The 16408-nt window shown below is 31.2% G+C and overlaps 1 protein-coding gene across 2 annotated transcripts; it reads left to right on the top strand.

The window, feature by feature from the left end:
- Positions 1 to 3425: 3425 nt before the first annotated feature.
- Positions 3426 to 13232, top strand: EMB2004 (RNI-like superfamily protein). Of its 2 annotated transcripts, none has more exons than XM_028052817.2 (18): positions 3426 to 3692; positions 3784 to 4045; positions 5204 to 5422; positions 6256 to 6314; positions 8488 to 8625; positions 10034 to 10108; positions 10183 to 10266; positions 10355 to 10416; positions 10579 to 10648; positions 11015 to 11090; positions 11187 to 11317; positions 11709 to 11768; positions 11897 to 11971; positions 12051 to 12155; positions 12235 to 12330; positions 12427 to 12507; positions 12574 to 12675; positions 12760 to 13232. In XM_028052817.2, exons 1-18 carry the CDS (start codon positions 3651 to 3653, stop codon positions 12826 to 12828), a joined length of 1806 nt encoding a protein of 601 aa, XP_027908618.1. In that variant the 5' UTR covers positions 3426 to 3650; the 3' UTR covers positions 12829 to 13232. The 2 variants fall into 2 exon arrangements, with proteins under 2 accessions (XP_027908618.1, XP_027908617.1); XM_028052816.2 differs by having other exon boundaries at positions 3427 to 3692; positions 3766 to 4045.
- Positions 13233 to 16408: the final 3176 nt, after the last annotated feature.

Below are 16408 nucleotides of genomic sequence, written 5' to 3' on the forward strand. Positions count from 1 at the left end.
CTAGAACAACAACCCACTACAAGAAAATGCTTCATTAGTAACCAATTTTAGTGACCAAAAGTTGTTAGTTACTATAATTACTAATTTAGATACAAGTTTACAAAGCAAAAACATTATTGGTTACTAAAATAGTTACTATTATGAATAAAAAATTATAATTGGTCACTAAATTGGTTTTTAAAATTAGCTACCATAGTTTTGGCTACCAAAGAAAACTGGTCACTAAAAATTAGCTACCTAAGTTTTGGCTACCAAAATAACTTAGTTACTAAATTGCTCTCTAATTAATTAGTGACAAATTTAGTAACCAATTATAATTTTTTATTTATATTAGTGACTATTTTAGTAACCAATAAATTTTAATTTTATAAATTGGTATCTAAATTGGTCACTATAGTGACTAACAATTTTTAGTCACTAAAATTGGTTACTAATAAGACATTTTCTTGTAGTGACCACCCTTCAACTCACATAATGTTTTATCTACACACAAAAACATGACCAGACCATAACATTATGATCACTAATCAACAAATACTCAAGAAGAAGACTGAGACCTCACATGCAACCATGAGATAGCCACATGCAAGCCACAACAAGAAGAGGCAAAAATCTAACTTACCCCAAATGAAGAAATTGATCGGTTGATCTTGATCAACTCGCCGCAAGGAGTAATCTTACAATCTATGATTTTCAAAAGGACAAACGGATGGTGAGAATACTTAGAGATAATTGAGAGAATTTTTAGAAAGAAGTTTTTATAGAGATAAAGTGTTTTTTAGTAATGAGATCTCTTTATAAAATTTCTATTTATAGTTAAGAATTTTATTATTAAAATAATAGGGTCTCATTATTTTAAACGCTACCACTCTTAAAATACAATTTTCTAGGTTCTCACATTCTTTCCAACAAAAAAAATTTTTGACCTAAAAAATTGACTTACTAGAGAATATATGTGGGTATGACTGCTTTATATCCTCCTCTAACTCCCAAGTAGAATCACCTATTATCCTATTCCAACCAACCTTGACAAGACAGATGAATTTTCCTTTGAGTTGCTTTGTCTAGTGGTCCTTTATACCAATAGGATGCACCTCCACTAAGAAATCTTCTTTGATTTGCAAATCCTCCATTTCTAGCACATGAGAAGGATCATGCACATACTTCGTTAGTTGAGAGACGTGAAACATCGAATGAAAATTACCTAACTGAGGAGGCAAAACGATCTCATAAGCCACTGGTCCAATTCTCTTTAATATCTAATATGGACCAATGAACTTAAGAGAAATTCTTCTTGAACGAATAACCCTGCTAGCATTGGTAGTTTGGGTTACCCTTAAGAAAACATAATCATAATTGATTATATTAATTACTTTATATTAAATTTGGTTATTCAAAATTATATATTTAATTGTATTTAAAATAGAGTATACTGGTAACTCTTTCGTAACCTTGCGTTTGGATAAGAAATTTTAACAATTTCAAGAAATTTAAATACATGATATTTGAATCACTTATAGTTGATTTTTTTTTTCATCTCTTAAATAGTTTGTTTTAAAGAAGTAATTGAAATATCTTGAATTTCAATTTTCCTGTTTGGATAAAACAAATTAATTTCTCTTTTATAACAACATTATATTTTAAAAATATTGGTTTGACCATTGGATTGAACTAATTCTTGACCTTCAGGCTGTGTTCACTTTGGAAGATGGGTTTGATGAGTGTGAGTGGATGGATTTGAGAGTATTATGTGTGTTGTTTTTGAAGGGATTTAGAGGTGATAATGAGTGAACTTAGAAATAAAGTTTGTGAAAAATTTGACTGATGTGATAAATTAAAAAATTGTTTTAATAGATATAAAATTAAGATTATCAAGTTGCCCTTTATATAAAAAGTAGTATAAAATTATATAATTGAGTTACATTTATTTTATAAAGTTTATTTTAAATACTAAAATTGAAAATAATATAATAAACTAATAAAATAATATATTAATATATTTTGTTTGTAATATATTATAAGAAATTTTAAATAGTAATTGTGATAGCTAGTGTATGGATTAGTTCGAGGCAAGCGGATCAGATCCTCTCTCAATTTCTCTCATGGATCGGATCTAGATAAATGGGAATCAGATCCCTCTCTCACATTAGTAAAGTGGATCAGTTCCACGCTCATGGGATCAGATTCGTCTTCAGTTCACTCTCTTATGGATTGGTTCCACCTCACGAAAATCAAATCCTTTTGTTTCTTCACCAACCACGAATTCCATGGTAAAATGGTACTTACACACATATCAACTAAAATCAACTCCATTTAATAAGTGGGATTGCAAAATCACATCATCTTGCAAATCCTCACATTTTCTCGTTCTCAAATCCGCCTAAATGAATAAAGATACTATCATTGATTCCTCCTCGTCATTCTCTCGAAATAGTTAACCCCTCAAATGAACTCAACATGTCAACATGAGTTTGGAATGGTTTGTATTGACGCTCGAAAAGTTCCGAAAAATCCCTTTTGAAATATATATCGTTTTGGAATGCTAAAAAAAATTCATTCCAAAAAACACTATATGCGTTCTAGAAATTTCAGCTTGGAAATTATGATTTGGAAATTGTTGGGTGCTGGAAATAAAAGTTTTCTTGCATGCCATTATTTCTATTTGTATTCCTATACTTTCTAAAATGATTGTAATTTCATTTCTTTCTGACCTTTATATATAAGTCTTATGAAATTTTTGAAACATGATTTCTAACATAATTTTTGGTAAACACGATGGTTTGTAATAATGGGAGTCCAGAAAGAAAAAGCTCGCTCTTAATTGGGCCTTACCGGCATATTACTCCCCATATAAACACACTGAGGGCTCTTGCTCCCTACATCCTCACAGTTACTATCCTTCTACGTTGTTATTGCTGCTGCAGCTGCCACTTTCATATGTTTCGGAAATTTTTTTCAAATCACATTTCACATGAGGTACTCAGAAAAACTGATATTTGAATTTTTAACGTCATTTTTTACACATTTTAATTTTAATATTAATTAAAAAATTATTATAAAACGTGTTTCAAACATTAAAAAAATTTAATAAAATATGATTAAAAAACTAAATTCACACATATATAAAATTAGGAGACTAAATTAAAATAAAAATTCAAAAATAAACTAATTCTAATTTTTACTAAAAGTTAAAAAATTAAAAATATATTTAACCCATATATTATATACGTTTTGAAAAGTATGTTATGGAAAATTTATTTTCAAAATATATTTAATGTGGACCGTATATTTTTTTGTAAAATATTATATGTTTTTTGAGAATCTATTATAAAAATCTTATTCTAAAATGTATTTTATAGGTTTTCAAAATTTTGTTTTAAAAATTTGTGGGGTTGTTTTGGGTTGGGGAAGTAAAAGCCCACACTCAGCTCACTTTCTCTTACTCTTACTGGCAGCAGTTGATAGATTAGAACACAATAGAACCAGTGAGACATGCTTCATAGGGAGTAACCTGACTCCTCCATTCTTCTCTGCTTTCAATTCTCTCAATCTTCTTCCAAAATCTGCACACAAAGCCATTTCTTTATTTATATATCGAAAACCTTCTATCATCTATCTTTTCTTCTATGCTCCTTCAGTCATAACAGGCTATGGCTTGCACTTCCACTCTCTCTCTCTACTCTCACCCGCAGGTAACCATCTTCCTTCTGCACAGGTAACCATAACCGCTCCTTTTTTTGTTATTGAAACCTAACGCTTTCTCAGGTTCGCCTCCGCAATCAGCGTCTGCAATCGCTAGCCTTAACCTCCGTCGGCTTCGCTCAATTTGCGTCACTACTAACACTAAAATGTCGGAGAACGTGTAGAGTGCGATTCGGAAGCGTGGTTAGGGCTTCTTCAAGTGTGGAAGGAACTCGCCCGCGCGCTGCCGGTTCTCGCAGAGTCTATGGGCAGTCTCAGGTCAGCGGGCCGCTGTCCATTGCTCCGGTGAAGCAGATTGCCAACGTTGTTGGCCCCTTCGCCGTGTTGGTCGCCCTCACTTTTGGTATGGCTGTTTTTTTTGTTTTTGCTATTTTGTTATGTACTCTTTATTTGTTCACATCGTCGTCTGCATTCTAATTTATGATACATTGAAACTTTGAGTGTCAGTATTGGTACACTCTCTTCTAACGAACTACACTATGTTATTTGATACTCGAGGTTCAAAACCAGCTGTTGATAATGCCACTAATCATAATTAAGAAAGGGATTATCTTTCGAAAACTCATTCAACATTAGAACATATCAAATTCATATGTTTATCTAAGGTAATTTTATTTTTTTAACTTAGAGGGTAACATAATTTAGCCATTTTTTATACAAGGAAATGTATTTTAATATTAGATATAAATGCATAGTTATCAAACTCAGAGTTTGTTTGATAAGAATGTTACGAAAGCATATAATCATACCTAAACAACATATTATGCCATAAATTATTAAATATCCAACATTCCTATGCCATAGTGGTCAATTATCACAATTCACAAGTGATATTACCAACTTATCCCTATTCAGATGAAAAATAAGATGAAATTGGCATTTTGGGGGCCATATCTCTTCCCATGGTCACGAATTTGCTAACATGACATATTCATGATTTCGATTGAATTTATGTGAATGTACTGAAACAAGTCTGAAATTGCAAGCTATTTAACTTATCCTTGTCCATGCAAACATTGAATTTGTTTGTGTCAACTCATGAACTCAACTGGAATTATAGAAGGGTCAACTTCTAATAATATATTGTTTTACTTGTATTGCAAAGAAGTTGCAAGGTCGTATAGTAAACATTGATTGTTGAGAAGTATTTGATATGTCTGCCTGGAAATTGCATGTCCCTTCTAATGTTTTGAAGCCTATGAATATTACATACAATTTATTTTTATTTACTATCTTTCCTGTAACCCATTTCCCCTTCCCTGGACTCAAGTAAAGAAAAAAATTTCATGTGTACTTTCCTACCGAGCATCTAATTTAAGTAAATATCTGAATGTAGTCCGGTATACATTTTGAAATTTTTGAAGTATCCTTGCTTCTCAATTAATCAGTGTTTTTGTGTTATTAGTATGATTATGTTCTTTTTCTTTGTTGTTGTTGTTGTCTTTGTCTTAGTTATTAGATTTCATAATAGTGGTTGTACTAATTTGTTTTCAGCTTACAGTTATATGGAAATTAGTGGAGAAGCTTCTTCTTCCAGCTCCAAAACAATTGAAATCTTCAACTGTGGAAAGTCAACCACCTTCACAAGGACTGAAATGGTCTTTTGCTGCTGGTACAAATTTGTTATCCCAGCTTGGGGCAAAGATCGAGAGACAATCTAAACAGAAGCTCAACGAGTTTGCTCGGGAACTAAGGTCATTTCCTAGTATTGATATGTCAGGTACGCTGGCTGGATTGAAAATTTTATAAATGAGAAAGATATTTATGGTTATATGGAACACTTTTGATTCAATAATGAAGATTCTTGATAATTTTTCAAAATAACTTCATTATTTTGTCGTTTGTAGACTGGATTTGATTCATATTTTCATGAATACCAAAGTTTTTATTGGCTAATCTAGTTGATATTGGACTTTCGTCGATCTATAAGACCGTCACATCTTCCAATTGAAGTTTTGTGCCTCCTTGTTTTTTTTTTCTTTTCACACTTTTAGAAATTAATTTGTAAAATATTAATGTTTGGTAATTTAGGAAATACAAAATGATTTGATTTTCAAATCCTTTTGATTTGTATCAATCTGGAAGTATACATTTTGTGACTCGATTTTATTTCATTTTAGTTTTAATTATTTGATTGACAATTTTACTGATTTTAGTTTACCCACTTTACCACAATCTTAATAAGGATAATAAAGTAAATTGCTTATCTTTTTCTGTGTTACCTTGTTATAAAGTAAATTACTTAACTTTTTCTGGGTAACCTGTTATAAATTAAATTACCTTACTAAATTAATTTCTTTTATTGCTAATGTGTTTTTGTAAAAAGATTTAAACCATAATTTTATATTAGGATAAAAAAATATATGATTTGATTTCTAAGTCCAATTATTTCATTTCAAAACTTAGCAAATCAATATTTTAATCACTCATAAAACTAGATATTTCTTGCTTCGTTGCAGTTGACTTGATTGATTGACTATTTGTGGGTACCATAGAAATGAATGGATAAATATAAGCAAAAGTAATTGATTTATCGTACTTAAAATTTGGCAGGGCGCAACTTTGGTGATGAAGGATTATTCTTCCTTGCTGAGAGCTTGGCATTTAACCAGGTAACAACTATCCTTCATTTATCATTGCTTTCTTATTTTCTTGTATATTTATTAGTTATAGATAAGCTGCCTGTTTTGATACTGTTATTAAAAGTTTTAGTGTGATTTTACCTACTGTTGAGTCATATTGCAGAATTATTTGAGTATTCATTGCCTCATTTACGTAAATAAAGAAATCTATTGAACAGCTTAATCAATTTTAACGTCTTTGAAAGCCAAACGTAAGTGTCAATGTAACTATCATTTGTCACATGTAATCCCTTGCTTCAAAAAGGCACATTTACGCAATGGCATGAAGGAAAGCCCTATAATTCATTTTATTGTGATCTTTTTATCACATTGAATTATTAAGTATATTTCTTCCCGAAGTATATAACTTAAGTCATCATCATGGCTTAATCAATGTAATTAACGTTGAAATTTTTCAACATTTACTTTAAATAAATCCATCTGTGAGCTTTAGCTAGCTGGTCTGCATGTTATATGAAGCTCATCTGAGTGTATCTGTAAAGGTCAATAGGGCTAATACATGTTGAAAGTTGAGATACTAGTCAGTGAATCGATCTAAAAATAAACAACTTACTGTGCATGGCATGGTGTCTGTTCTTTCTGAGAATGATTTCCTAAATCACATAGTCTTGTAATTTTTCAAGGTCAAGTGTTTTTATGATTGGATGCTTTGGGTTATATATTCAGTTAGTATTAATATCTGCAAAGCCCCACTTGATGAATTTGTACAGAGGTTCTACTTTTGGTCTATGTAGTAATTATGCAAATAGCTGGAACAACATTTTTATTTTGGATGGCTATAATGCCGAATTTGTTTAGTACCATATAGCCATAGTTAAAGGAATCTTATGCAGCAACCACATTGTTTTTTGAAGGTTGTGTTGCTGAAATACTGAAATTGTGTGGTAAATACACATAGATACTACCACTCTATTTGACTATGAGGTTGTTTTGCTATTAATTGTATCTTTGCATATTTATGTATCTTATATATTTAAGTATATGTTACATTTTTTAATGTTTATGAATCTTACTCTTCATGATACAAATCACGATTCAAAATTGGTTATTTTCTGTTGTTTGGGTTTGGATTGGATTGTGTGGCCAACCTTTTAAAAAAAACTGTTGGACTGACCCGATATGATAGGTAAGGGAAAAAGTAAGGGGTTTTGAGAGTATACTATATAGTAAGAAAAATAAAATCGGAGGCAGTTAACTGGTTACCAATTAGTTGTCATCTGATTTGAGATGAAGACTTTTGTATAAGTCTATATATTGTCTTGTTAGGGAGAGTTAGGGGAGTTTTTTTTTTCTGAGTTGATGTTTGTGACAGGGAGAAACCTGTGAGAAAGGAAAACAGTTTTCCTTTGAAAGCTTTGGCTTTTGCATTGTAAAGTGAATAATACAGTGCAAAACTTTATCTCTGCTTCTTTTCTGTCTTGTTCTTTCATCACTGTTATTAGGGTTCCCAACAATATGTATAAGTATAACCCAAAAATAGATAATAAGAGTTGGTTTAAGTTCCTTGGGTCAGGTCATGCTGACTGTAGGCTTCTTCTCCTTCATTATTCAGACCAGCTGTGTTGGTATTCCAATTCCACTCTGAACCACCACTTCACAATGCCCAATGCAGCCTTTATGACCGCTATGCAAAACCTGATTTGTCACTACTAACTATTGTGGCACTGGCATGGATCTTTTTTCAATAATGCTGGATATATCTAATATCAAGTATCTATGTTACTCAGAAAAAATAAACATTATAGGAGCTCACATATCTCCTAAAAGATTCCTATTTCTTATAGAGAATTCGTGAACAGATTGGATAGACCAGATTTTCAAATAGAATTATATTTCTTTAGGATCATATACGTTATAATTAATTAATTACACTTACTTATTGTTGATAAACTGAGAAGCATATAAATTAGTAGTTTAATACTGTACAAGATTGCAGAGACTTCTATATCCATTATAATCTATATCAGCCAAATCTTGTTTATAGACAAATTAGCTGTGTGGAAGTTGGGTTTTGGTTCATAATCTCAATCTGTGATCTTTGAGCCAAATCTTGTTTGTAGTTCATAAAAAAGTAGTGTAATGAAAGATGATGCTCTTTGGTGCTCTCTCTTTAAGCACATGCTAAATATAGTTTGTTATGAAGACTGCAGAGGAAGTGAGTTTTGCTGCAAATGGAATAACTGCAGCTGGGTTGAGGGCTTTTGATGGCGTTCTTCAATCAAACATCACATTGAAGACTCTTGATCTTTCAGGAAACCTAGTTGGAGATGAAGGTGCCAAGGTCAGTCCCAAGTGTTTCTCTGAATTCAAGATTTGGGTTGATTACTGTTACAGTTTCAATTTATATAATTATTTGAAAGGTCCTTAAAACATATGTTAGGATGTTTTTATAAAAGTTGTGTGCGTTCATACACTTATGTCTGTAACACAATTTTAAATTATTAGGTGAAGTCTCGTGAATGTTTTTGTTTCTAAAATTTCCTCAGACAAGAGCCATTTGGGCTTTTAAATGTGACAGTGTACAAGCCAACACGCCTTATTGTGAAGTTCAACCTTTTTTAGTAATTGGGGTGACATCTATTGACCACTTGGTCACCGAGGCTTTGATACCATGGTCATGATAGATTATAATAATTTAGATAAAAACTCATGTATTTATTTATATTTGGGGCCCTTATTTTCCTTTAATTCATAATCTTCATATTGTTATTGTTAATATTGTTCTTTTTCTTATTATTAATAATAAAAAAATTCTCCCTACATCTTTCATGCTTCTTCAAGATTGAGCAATTATGAAAATCCTGCTCTTTGTTTTGATCAAGTGTGGTCTTATTTCTAATGAAAAAATTGTAATAAATTATTCAATTTACAGTCTTATTTCTATGTCCAAATAATTTGAAAGAAGGTAGACATGTAGGGGTAGCAGGCTAACTGCTAGACGATGCCTTTTGCTTAAATGATTCTAGACTACTTTTTCTTTGTATAAGTCATTAAAATTGTTGGCATCATTTCCTGGAGGCTTTTGTTATTGACTGGTCAATGGTTGTTTATATTACATGTTCTGTGATTATTCTTGTTATTACCATCAATCATTTCATAATCATTACTGTTGCACAATAAATTGAGTTTGATGCGTATAAATAGCATCTTTGTATTTTCTATTTTTCTTATACTTATGAGGCTGTTTTCGATCAAATATAATATTGAATATTATACGAAAAAGAACAAGTCAAATGTTTTATTGGAGCTTGGTTCACTGGTTTAGGCTACTATAGCTCCTTTGGAATAAATTGAATCTGTTGAGTGTCGTTCTTGTGGCCAGTGACGTATCCATTCAAGTGTAGATGAGGAGTACAATGGATTATTATAAAATTGACATACGTTCACAGCCGTATTTATTCACTGAATTGGTATGACACAAAGATCCTCTCTGATACTGAATTTGCTGGAATATATTCATTTCTCTTTTGCCATAAAGAACCAGGGACTAAAGATTAAGAAGCTTATGGCTTAGCTAACCATAATGGTTATTAGATTATGTTTATAGCCTATCTCTATCCTCTCTCAAACAGATAAAAGACTCTATTATTTTTGACAGTTAGTGCTGATCATCGACTCATTGTCATGCACTTATGTATAATTATTGTATTTAACTATTGACTGTCAATATCCTTGTTCATTCTTCACAGTGTTTATGTGACATATTGGTGAATAACTCTAGCATTGAGAAGCTCCAGCTAAACAGTGCTGACTTGGGTGATGAGGTTAGCTTGGTGATTCGTTTTTGTCAGAGAATGGCTACCAAATGAAACTAAGAAATGCTAACTTTGTTATGCAGGGTGCAAAAGCTATTGCTGAAATGTTGAAGAAAAATTCAAGTTTGCGGGTTCTTGAACTGAACAATAACATGATTGAATATTCTGTATGTAATTTACCTAAGCTTATTCTAAGAGCGTAGATGTGAGTGTCCAAATATTATATTTTAATATGTTTCTCGGAAATGGAGGCAGGGATTTTCAAGTCTGGCTGGAGCACTTCTTGAGAATAACAGTATACGAAATATACATCTCAAGTGAGTAAGATTGTCACATCAAGTATTCTACCCAAAATTTTGAGGAAGTAGCAGTTTAATTTATGATCTTCATGCTTTTGGGTTGCTTTGAGTAAATCTTTAAGCTCATTACTTTATTCTTTTCCTCTTTTGTGAATCCCTCCAACATTATCACTATTCAAGTGGCAATTATGGTGGTCCTTTGGGGGCTAATGCATTGGCTAAAGCACTTGAGAGCAACAAGTCATTAAGGGTACTATTCTTGTTGTCTTTTAGATATTTTGGTTCGTTAAGATATCATTAGATATTGGTAGTTACAATATCCTGTGATAGTCACAATATCAGGTGTCCATATTTTCGATAATGAGTCTTCATTATAAAAGCATTACCCTATGTGTATTTTTTGCACAAGGGGAATTAATTCTATACCTAGTTTTTGACTATTTTCACACGATGAAACCCAACATTACATTCACTCCTTTACGTTCTTGGCACAGCTTTAAGAATTCCCATTTTGGCCACTAGATCTTGTTATCTTGTCACAATTACAAAATGTTGCTGCATCCACTAGAAAAATATTTGTCACAATTACCCTCGAACTTTAATAATATATGGACAGGAACTTCATTTGCATGGAAATTCTATTGGAGATGAAGGAATCCGTTCTTTGATGGCGGGATTATCTTCACATAAAGGTTAACTTGTACTAATTTCTGATCTTGACTGTCATTTATGCTTCCACAGTTCCATTTCAGTATTACACAATTAACTAACAAGTATTTGTTCTGAAGGGAAACTTTCACTTCTAGACATTGGCAACAACTCATTAACAGCTAAAGGTGCATTCCATGTCGCTGAGTATGTTAAGAAGAGCAGAAGCCTGTTATGGTTGAATCTTTACATGAATGACATTGGCGATGAGGTATTCCGTTCCCTATTTCATATTATAAATCTTGTTGATATTGTGTCAGTGTGAGGTCATATGGTAATTACGATCCTTAAGATGTTTAACGATTATTTTTCCCCGTAACTTGTCAGTTGAAATTGCGTTCTATTCCGTCAAAATATCACGTATATGGTGCATAAACTATCAAGTATATATGAATAGTAAATTGATGTGTATAACTCAGAAATAACCATGCGTCAACCTGTATGTCCAAATTGCCTTACCTGAGAAAACATGTTTTGGTTTTCCCTTAGTATCATTCAGTAACAACTACTACAACAAAATAAATAGCTCTTCAAAGGCAGATTTTTAAGAGGACAAGGAGCTCTGATTATATATTCATTAACTGGTTGTGTATAATTGTTAGGGAGCCGGAAAAATTGCAGCTGCTTTAAAGGAAAATCGGTCAATAACAACATTGGATCTGGTAAGAAGAGATCCTGTTTTTGTTTCTTTTATGTTTGCTCATTGTACATGGCTTGTTACTTCCCCTGCTCTGGTCATTAAAAAACAAAAACCAAAAACATCGAGGCTTGTCTGAGTTTAATATTGCAGGGTGGAAATAACATTCACGCTGGTGGTGTTAATGCCGTTGCTCAAGTTTTGAAGGATAATTTAGTTATTACCACTGTAAGCCTCAAGAGTTATTTATTTTCTTTGTTCTGCTTGTCTTTTTTATACTCTAATACAGATTTTGTCTCATTCTTAGTTGGAACTTAGTTATAATCCCATTGGACCAGATGGAGCCAAGGCCTTGGCGGAAGTTCTCAAGTTTCATGGGAACGTAAAAACCCTTAAGCTTGGTTGGTGCCAGGTAACCTTTTGACCATGCACTACACTACTTGTAAATTATTTGTTATAACTCTTATTTGTGACATAGAATAACATTACAGATAGGAGCAAAAGGGGCAGAGTTCATTGCAGATGCTTTAAAATACAATACCACAATATCAATTTTGGACTTGCGAGCGAACGGACTTCGAGATGAAGTTTGTTTTCAGTTTATTTTTCTTTTTAATCTCTTTTTTTCAAACCTTTGTCAATCAATCTGAGTGTGTTATTGTTTTATGAATCAACTACTGCAGGGTGCACAGTGCCTGGCTCGCAGCTTGAAAGTGGTTAATGAAGCTTTAACCTCTCTAGATTTAGGATTCAATGAAATAAGGGTATGAATGTGTATGTTTTTGGTTCCTTAGGAAATTATATTGTCTCTAATGTTGTCTGATTCACAGGATGACGGAGCTTTTGCTATTGCTCAAGCACTCAAGTCTAATGATGATGTAGCTGTTACATCCCTTAACATTGCAAGTAACTTCCTTACAAAATTTGGGCAGGTGATGTATATTGTGCTTTTGCTATTGCCATTTAATCGTCCATTTTATTGTATTTTCACGAGTTTGAATATACTTCACGTGCAGGGTGCCTTGGCTGATGCAAGAGACCATGTCTTGGAGATGACCGAAAAGGAAATCAACATCTTCCTCTAGTAGACATTATATTCTGCAATAAATATTTTTTATAAACTAGTTTTTTTTTTTTTTTTTTTTTTTTTTAATTTTAATTTTGCATATATGCTGCCGGCGATTACTGGTAGGAACTCGTCATTATCAAATTTTTGAGTTCTAACCAATTTATTGAGGGAAAGTATAGAAATTTGTTTGCAGTTTAGCCTTATGTTGTTTATCTTGAAACCGTTACAGCGGTTGGATGATATAGTTGACAACAATAGTGATAGCTTGTCGGCATAGGTATCATGTGCAGTTGGAGTTTACTTTTCCAAGCAGTAGATTTTTCCTCCGAATCATAGTTGCTAAATTACGTAGAGTTATCAAATGGAAGTTTTAGGATGACTTTTGAATTATTAATTTATTGTGTTGCTAATTTTGTTGCATACGGTAGTGTGCGTGAAGCTCAATCGAATCTTTTGTTTCCATCTCTTTTATGAACGTTGTGTACTTTGGTAATATGTGTTGGGTCGATGCTGTACTTGCATTATAAAATTGGTGCGATCAGTTAAAGACGCAAAAATAAGAAAAAAATTAAAAAGAATTGCCCCTTCCTTCTCCGAAGAAGATTGCCGTCTGGTCAGAGAATTGGACAGCAAAAGCGTAATGAATGATGGATTGGATATTTTGATTCATTCTTGATCTAATTCTTTAACTTTTCATGAAATTTGTCTAACTTCCTAATCTATTTTAAAATTATTAACCGTAGTTTCATACTCGAGCAATTTCAACATTGGTGACCATAATATGTGTTAAAATTATATTAGATTTAGTTAAAGGTTAATGATCTGATAAATTTGTTTGTATTAAGATAGGTTTTTAATAAAAAGATTTATTCGATTTTAGTGTTTGAAATATTTTTTATTGTCTATATATTTATGTTTAGTTTTTATTGTGCCAAAATGATAATGGAGTTGTTATTCTTTATTCTTTAATTTTAGTTACCACTCTAATTTTTTAACTCGTTGGTTAATTTATTTTTTCCTTCACCAGCGAATTGATTGATAAATTGGGAGATCGTAGAGGGGATGGGCATTTTGATTGATAAATTAGAGACGGAAGGACAAAAATTAATGGCAACTTCATTTCATTAAGAGTAGAATAAAAAAAAACATGTACTTAAGTAAAAATAAGAAATATTTTAATAATAAATCAATTAACAACACCAAATTTATGAATGCTTAAAACTTGAATAATAAACTTTAAAATTATTTATTTTGAATTTTTTTTAACAATGATAATATTTACTACTAATAGTATTCTGTATTTAACATCCTTCAATTTTAACAGCTTAAAATTCATAAGATATGACACTTCATTATAATGTCCAAAACAGGTAATTCAACATATAACATATATTAATATAGTCTTACAATTACAAAAAATATGACTATAAAAATATATTATCCATACACTTAAACTAAACCAACAAGCAAACCCTATACGAGACTAATCACTTACTAAAATTTCTCGAGACCTTCCACTACTCTAATGGATAACTCCGTATCTAGTAGAGGTGCCTCTACACCTGCAACTTCATTTGCTTCTACCAAAATGAATGATTATCGCAAAAGAAGAGAACACAACACAAGACAACCAAGGAAATAGACAAATAGGGTAAGCTAGTGTACAAAAGAAATATTCATACATATATTTATATCATACTAATACCATACAAACATGGTATATAACATATCTGTATCTATAATTCACACCAACACTTGATACTAGACTCAATTATCTAGATCATGCGCTTGATATAGAATTCTAAGGAAATATGCACCTGTGATGGTTTTTAAACTTTGCAGAGTTTTAGACAAAAGGGGTTATCACCCAACTACTCACAAGGTTAATCCCATTATGCCTTAAGCCCAATATGTCCTAAGACTAGGATCTCTTGCCACTCTTACCACATAATACATTGTACCCTATATGAGTATGAACGATTATCAAAATATTTTCCTATCTAGACATCTCCTATATCAAGACATACACTAAAACACCATCACCAAGAATTTTCCTTGAAACTCTTTAAACATCACCACCTCATGTGCTCACACATCCAGGGGCGGAGCATAGTTGAGGCAGGGAGGGGCCACGGCCCCTCCAAACTTTTTCATTCTTTCAATTTTTTAATCTTTTTTTAAATTATATATGCTTTAAATTTGTTAATTATTTATTTTTAAATTTTTTTAGATGCATATCTTTTTAAATTAGATAATAGTATATTGAAAAGTTAATAAAAATAAAATTAGGTATTTTTTATTTCTATTATAGAGTATAACATTTAATATTAATAAATTAATAAATTATAAAATATAAAATCAAATATAATAAAGAAAATAAATTATTAAGATAATTTTTATTTTTTATTCTAATTGTCTTTTTAGTTTTTCACATATTGTATTTATCTCTCATTTTTACCTAATTTCATTTTGTTATGTTGTGAAGAAACAAAAAAAAGTTAAGAAAAAATTTATTATCTATGTCCTCATTTTTTCTATCTTCTCCTTCCATTCTTAAAAAAGAAAAAAAGTAATTTTCTCCGGTCTCACTTGGTACTGAAATACGTTTAATATTTACCACTATCTTTTTATCTCAGGACCCTTTTGTGTGTGTGTGTGTATATGTATATATATATATATATATATATATATATATATATATATATATATATATATATATATATTTATAGACAATTTTTAATTGTGACTTGTTTATCATAATTTTTTAGTAATTATGTCTCTCAATTATTGGTTATATTATGATAAATTATTTTTAGTCTTAAACTTGTTTTTTAAATAAGTATATTAATGAAAAACAAAAAATTAAATTCATTTTTTAAAATTGATAAAAAATGAGTGAAAATTAAAACATGACAATATGGTTACTCATCGCATACATATGATGGACAATCCATTAAATAGTATAGTTTGTTTTATAGTTATAATTATACTAAAGTATTATTCATTTTTATTGAATGAGTGATAATAATATTAAATATATAAATTTTAAGTATATTATTTTGGCTCCCCCATAAATTTTGATCAAGATTCGCCACTGCATTCTCACCCAACGATACAATGCTCGTCCAACGAGTTTATCACTATAGTTTCAAGAAGAGTTTTTCCAAATAATTCGCCCAACGAATATTTTCTCGCCTAGCGAGTTAAAAGTCAGTGAACCCCTGACTTGAAACTCGCCCAGCGAGTGAATGCTCGCCTAATGGGTTTGCATAATTTTGCAGAATTAGATTTCTGCATAATTCTGTAATCCCAAGAAAATTTCTAAGTTTTCGCTGGACCTTTATAGATACCAAACACATATCACAATCAAGTTTACACCAACATTTAAATCAATTGATTTCAATTACAATCTTAAACATCAACATTTCCAAACAACATCATTTAGAACTTAGATTCCTTAGCTTTCATACATCACATACTATTTCACAGCTTAGATACCAAAATCAATTACAACATAACTAAAAGATTTACTATTTTAACATGTTTATAAATTAAAAAGGTGAAATTAGCTTCCCTTACTTGTTATTCTGCTTAGA

This window comes from Vigna unguiculata, chromosome 2 (assembly GCF_037176805.1).
Source record: "Vigna unguiculata cultivar grain cowpea cultivar isolate G323 ecotype 2 chromosome 2, ASM3717680v1, whole genome shotgun sequence".
Taxonomy (NCBI): domain Eukaryota; kingdom Viridiplantae; phylum Streptophyta; class Magnoliopsida; order Fabales; family Fabaceae; genus Vigna; species Vigna unguiculata.